At 36.9% G+C, this 6,822-nt stretch overlaps 1 protein-coding gene across 1 annotated transcript in view; it reads left to right on the forward strand.

Moving 5' to 3' along the window:
• The window catches only part of LOC106935800 (dachshund homolog 1-like), a 50,837-nt gene extending 45,743 nt beyond the window's left edge, over window positions 1–5,094 (forward strand). Inside the window, exon 2 of the mRNA XM_015016475.1 lies at window positions 5,025–5,094. Coding sequence (XP_014871961.1) covers window positions 5,025–5,079 — 55 coding nt within the window. The 3' untranslated portion in view covers window positions 5,080–5,094. The remainder of the gene's footprint in view (window positions 1–5,024) is intronic.
• Window positions 5,095–6,822: the final 1,728 nt, after the last annotated feature.

Below are 6,822 nucleotides of genomic sequence, written 5' to 3' on the forward strand. Positions count from 1 at the left end.
CCCCCCCCCACCTCTTTCTCTTCTTTCCTCCACCGCCCCCCCTCCCCCCAACCTCCTGCTCCTCCACCTTCTCTTACTTTGAGAGAAATCTCCTGACGCTGTAAAATGGGCAATGATGACATATGTGGATGCAGGCCTGTTCATATCTTTGTGGGGCCTTTAGGGAAATAAATATCTGAGAACATTCAGTGAAATGAAGCTCACTCAATAAATCACCATGACACAATAAACACTTCTGGCACATGAGCACCCCCTCCACCACCGCCGCCGCCACCACTCCACCCCCAACCAGCGTCCCCTGGTGAACAGCCCCCTTTTGCACGCATGCACATAAACACACACTCAGACACACTCGGCTGTCAGACACCACCTACCTCTCTCCGCCTCTTCTTGTGCTACCAAATGGTGCCTCCCCACAGGCCAGTAAATCAAATCCCAGCACAAATACAGTGGGAATTTATTTGGAATGGGCTTTTGTTCTCCTTAACGCCTGATTGTTAGGCCGACTAGGTCACTTGATAAATTCGGCTCAGGTTTGTTTTGTTTTTTTCTGCGTGCTGGCTGAGTGTTTGCTTCCTCTTGCACCCCAAAATGAACAGGTATTTTTATACTGCGCTTTTCTTGACCATTTTAATGTTGGATATCTGGTATTTGTTAAGAAAAAAAAAAAATCTAAAATGAATCCTTTGATGGTGTTTTTGTGTCAGTGTTGACACTTTTACAACCATTATGAGGATGGGATCAATCAACAAGTGTGAGACCATGGAGAGAAAAAAACAAAAAAAAAAAACAACTTCTCACTGAAACTGTGCAAAGCGACTTAACTTGCTTGGTAGAGATGGAAAAGTGACTGAGCTCTTCCATAGGCTAAAACCATTTTCAGTTTGGAAAAATGTTAGATTTTTTTATTTTTTTAGAATTTATCATTCATTGTGATTTATTTTCAGAAACTTCAGCGCAACTAAGGGATAAAATCTAAAATATTTGCAGACAAATTTGTAGCCATGTATTTGTAGCCTAAATATACATAAGAAAGGAAGAAATGCAATTATTTTTATCTTGCTTCACAGTAGAGAAGCTGACTCAGACTGTAGTGTGTTTATTGTGTTGATCAAAGAGACAGTTGGAGGGAAGAAACTGACTATGAGGTGGCTTTTTTTTTTTTTTTTTTGTTTTTTTTTTACAAATAGCACTCTGTAATGCTGACCTGGAAGTAAAAGTCAAAACAGTCTGTGTCCAGAATGTGTGGTGTCTGCAGAGATTTTAGCTGCCCTTTTCCTGACCCCACAGCTGTATAAATCCTGGATGGAGGGAAGGTCAGACCTGATCATTATCTCTGGTCGCTACAGTCAAGCTTCCAAACTTTCAATCTTCATTTTGTTGTTTAAAAGATTTAACGAATCATAATCCTTAATCAATAAATAATTTCAAACTAATTTGTAAATGATTTGCATTCATTATATTTCAACTGCCACACACAAACTTGACTTTTGTCAAAAACCTTGTTAAACATTTTTTTTTTGTCAAATTGATTGGCTTTTACAGGGGGAGATAAAACCCAATTACATTTTTAATTAGAGCTTTTCACTTAAATGTTTTTTTTTATGTAGGTTTTCTTAACTCTAAGCCTGGAAATGTAATATATTAAAAAAAACTACATGATTGATCCTAAAGAATAAAAAAAATAATAATATAAACTTAAAAAACAGCTGACATAGGAACCAAAAGCAGATAGAAAAAAATAATAAAATGAATTTTGAACAGATGAACACTTATTTAAATTTCTGCTAGACCTAGAGACCTTCTTAGAGCGGTAAACTGGATTTGTGTGTGGTTTGAAAACTTAGTCTGGTCTATACATCAAACAAGCACTAAAACTCCTTTTAAACTTTTTACTAACAGAATAAAAATATCAAAAGTTTTCATAGGGTTGGACAATTATGCCCAGTTTTGACTGGACTTTTTGTTGTTGTTGTTGTTGTTCTTTATTTGCACTAATATCCCAGAAATCTATATAAATTCCAGTTTAAAAGTTTTTACTTTGGACATGGATAATGTTCAGAAACTTTGACACGATGTAGAAATTTGGAAAATTCAACAAAAGTGAAAAGAAAATGAATAGTGTCCACTGAGGCCTCCTCTCTAATATATAGATTAAACAATTGTGGTGGACAAAAGTATGTCTTTATAAGTCTAAAAGCAGATTGCAGTCACTGTTGTATTAGAACAAGAAAGAAAAAAAACATGTTGCTGATCGTCTTTCTGACTCGGCAAATGACAAAACATGGAGCCTGGCTGCTCATCTCCTTCGCCAACTAAAATTTTAGTTTTGGTCTCGGTCTTCTCTTTGTGGGAAGGAAATGGAGCCATCTGTCAGGGGTCTGCTTCTACACACCATGTGTATTTTTTTTGTACACCTCCTACATGTTATGCCAGCCAATGGTTTAATGAAATATAAACCACAAAACGCTTACAATCTATTTTATAGCAGGGAGGTTATATTACCAAAATAAATATCTACCAGCAGGAGGTTGCTCATCTGAAGTTGGGCTGGGTTTTTATGTTTATTACTATTAGAGGATACAAGGAAGATGTAGGAAACAGAGAAATCAATGTGCCTGATTTTGCAAGATGGGGTTTTATTATTATTTAAGACTAAATGAATATAATGGTTTTGACATCTGAAGTTGTTTTAAACATCTTAAATTAGCATTTAGTGTTTTTAGTCACACTGTGTGTTCATTCTAGACAATGTAGATCCTTATGCTTAAACATTCCTGAAAGTATTGTTCTCTTTTGCGCTTTTCGCACACAGACTGAACCACATGCAATAATTTCTACGTTGCAGAAAATAGGTTTTTGATTTAATCTTTGAATGTGATGACAGTGCCAGCTCAAGTACACAACATTGAATTTGGGCCAAATTTAACTCCAAACAGTCCCAGTCCTTTCAGTGTAATCCAATCGTGAGAATGTTTGAGATGCGCCTGTAGTTCAGCGCGAAATTATCTGGGCTCCTGGCACAGATTGGATTAGATTATTTAAACCAAAAAGTTTGTTTGTATTTAAAATACAAAACCCCCTCTCTTTTTTATTTATATTTTACCAAGCAAAAATACCTCTTCGTAATAATTAATGGAGAAGACTTAATTTGAATTAAATCAGTCAAACTGTTTATAACTGACCAGCTTTTTATTTTTTTTAGATCTTCTTGTCCTCGAGACAAGAAACCCTCCTTGCCTTCAAGGTGTTCCCTCTACAGCTTCTCTATAAGACTGTAGTCCAGAATGTGTTTGGACCTTTCCAAAATGTTACAATTACTATTAGTCAGAAAAAAAAAACATGTAAAAAAAAAAAAAAAAAAAAACTCAAAATCTGCCAGAAGTAAGGATTATTTTTGAGCTTAACTGTGAACACAGCCCAGTTTGATCTTAATTACTATCCAGTGCAATCAAAGTCAGTTGCTCATATGGAAACTTTTAATAAACACTTTCAGAGCATAACTGTGTTGTTTAATACTCAACGCCTCCTCAACCGATCCGTCAGACCTAATAATGTTTACTCAAGAGAGCGGTGGAAGCTGGAATCAGCTGGCACTTTCTCTTAGTTTTTGTTGCTGGACATCGGCGTATGTGACCGGAGCTGGTAGATGATAGATTTAAAGCAATAATAAAAAAAAAAAAGCTAACTCAAGAAGCAGAAATCCAAAAGAGCTTTTTTTTTTAGTTGTCGTCGACGTCGACTTCAAGTCCCGGCACCTTGTGAGTGACAGCGTTTAGAGGGATGGAAGGGCTCAGCTTTTCCCCTGACTCACGCAAACAATCAGTCTCCAGTGGCAGCCGCTGTTGATGCAGCGGTAAAATAAGCAGCAATGTAGCAGGCTGTAATTGGTTTATCAGTGTTTGCTATGGCAACTCACATGGAAACAGTCCCTTAAACAATTACATTTTTGAAACTGCAGGCCAGGATATGTTTTGCTTTATCTGTGTGTGTGTGTGTGTGTGTGTGTGTGTGTGTGTGTGTGTGTGTGTGTGTGTGTGTGTGTGTGTGTCTGCCGTGGATATGATTGCTCACTGTTATAAATGGCACATAGTTAGAACACGGAGAGAAAGACATTGTTTACACTAGGCCTCATGCGGTGAATCTGTCCAGTGTAAGGTAATCTGCAGTAATAAGCTCCATTTGTTTTGTTTAGCTTTTAAGCTGAGGGAGAGAGGAAGGGAGAGGGAAAAAAAATCTCATTTCAAATCCTACCAACCTTCTTATCTCTATTTGTTCAGTTGTTTTTAATGCCACATACTGAAAGAATTTCAATGGCTGTTCTGCCATGAAGTCATTTGTTATCCTTCAGCGGGCTTTCGTATCCCTATTGTGTGACAGCCCCCAAGTGTTTGAATCCTCCAGATGGAGCGGGTCAGACACGCACAGACCCGCTAACACACACACACACACTCAAGCAAGCTCAAACACAGCCTCACACACACACACACACACACACACACGGGTTCGCTCCGTTTTCTTGATGCAGATCCACTTTCCTTGCGACACATACGGAGATGATAATGTCATTTTTGGCAATTTGTCTTCCTCCCTACTTTTCTGTTCGTTGGAAGCGGGGTTGTTAAGAGCAACCTGGCACTTCCACAGCGCATGCCATGTTTACAAACAGTCCAAATGGAAATCTTTCACAACACTGTTCCCATTTTACGCATATTGTCACTTGGCTCAAAAACTTTTTGGAGATCTCGCCGAACAGATGCACCCGCAACTTGTTTTATTTATGCCGCGACGTTCGTCCAACTCGCGTGTGCCCAGAAAGCACCAGACAATGAGATTTAGTTGTTTTTTTTTTATTTCTGGGAATTAAACGTGACATTTTTGTTTTATGAATTAAATATGTAAAGGTGAAATGTTGTATTATATGACACAATTTTTTCTGACTTTGTTTCTTGTGTGTTTCCTCTCTTTTCTCTTTTTACATGCGCTGGCGGTCTTCAATCATACTTGGATCTGCTGACTTACAGGTTAGTAGCACACCATGTCACACTTGCTAAATTCAATACCCTCATGAGACATTAGTTTGCTTCCTTTCATGATTCCCAAATATCTTGAATTGTTATTATTTTTTTAAATATATAAAATTATCTCCTTGTTAGCTTCTTGTGTAATTTTAGCGGTGCATGAAGGCTCGGTGGGAGGACCCTTCATCTTCTAGTACCTCCTGATAACATGATAAAAATATATATTCTATTCTATTCCAACTAGTTACATGAGTTTGAATTTATTTTTTCTTATCCACTCAGAATCAAAATCATATAAACAACTCAAATACACCCGAACCCAAATGTCTTTTAGAAAGTTGCTCCTGAATCACACACTTTTCAGCTTCTGGTGAAATTCTTTCTGTATAATTGACCCTTATTATTGGCCGAATTGTTTATTTAAACAGTTTTGTTTCCCTGCTCAAAGTTTTAGAAATCCTTCCAATATTCTCTAATTTGTTTTTTTTTGTTTTGTTTTTTTTTTGGCTGTTCCAGAAGCTAACCTGTTAGCCTAGTTTGGATGTGAGTTTTGGGTCGTTTGTACAACCGGTTGTGTTTGAGTTTCCGCTATCAAGTACTGCTGGCAATGAAACCGTCCCACAGCATGATACCACCACTAATGTGCTTACCAGTCACATAAAAGTACTTCATCATACTGTATCATTGTGGCTATTCCACCACAATGACAAGAGGCCAGAGTTTTTGTCTCGACAGATTATATATATGTATATGTATGTATACATATGTTTATCTTGAGAATTAATTTGCCTTTTAACTTTAAGGTTTTAGCGACAGGATCTTCTTTGTTAGTCTTCACCCTCTCAACATGCGGTGATGTAAAGCTTGCTTCACTGTGACTGGTTGCACTGGTGAACCACCAGCTTTGAGTTCCACCGTAAGTTCTCAAGAGCCTGGGTGGTTCTTGAGATGTGCCTAATCATTCTAGCCAATCTCCTTTCATCTGTGGTTGAGAGACTGGTTCAGAAACCCTCGAGGCAGTTAATTGCTCCAAATGGTTCCCAAACAGACATCAAAACTTGCTTCAGAATAGATAAAGACAGTAAAATGACGTCTCTCTTAAAGAGGCTTGCAGCCAGACGTATGCCAGAAACTTGTTCATTGCTACAAAAAGTGTGTGGTGGAGTTCCAACTTTCTAAAAAAAAACCTAAATGAGTTGTAGAGGGGCCATGTATGCACACGAACAATATCTAATAAAAAAAAAGGAATATAACTGAAAAGTTCATTCATCTCAAGAAAACTCATTATATAGATTGGCCCATACATTTGAGTTTTAAAGTTTTTATGTCTGTTATTTATGACAATTATCTGCTTATAGATAATGAAAACATAAAATTTAGGATTAGTTTTAATACAGAAATGTGGGCATATTATTTGCTTAAAAGTTACTTTAAGCAGATAAAGTCTTGTGAGTCTTGTTTAAAAGTAAAAACAAGACTCAGAATGTATAATGAAATGTACTTAATATGACCAATTTTGAAATTGGTCATATTATTTCATAAGTTCATGAAATTTTATCATTTGATTTGATATCTTTTCAATATGTTGCATACCTGTCTTTTTTTTTCTCCAACTAACTACTTTACTCCTGGTCTGTGTATTTTCATCTGAAAGGTAAAATAATAATAAAAAACATCTTCTGAATACATCATGCCCTTTGATTTTTAAGTGTTGAACTTTCAGTTCATCTATTCAGTGTTATTTCACCTTTTTTTTTTTTTTTGGCACAATGTTCAACGTGACACCGAGTTACAGGAAAAT

This window comes from Poecilia latipinna, unplaced genomic scaffold, assembly GCF_001443285.1.
Source record: "Poecilia latipinna isolate Pla-1442-1.1 unplaced genomic scaffold, P_latipinna-1.0 Scaffold2025, whole genome shotgun sequence".
Lineage (NCBI taxonomy): Eukaryota > Metazoa > Chordata > Actinopteri > Cyprinodontiformes > Poeciliidae > Poecilia > Poecilia latipinna.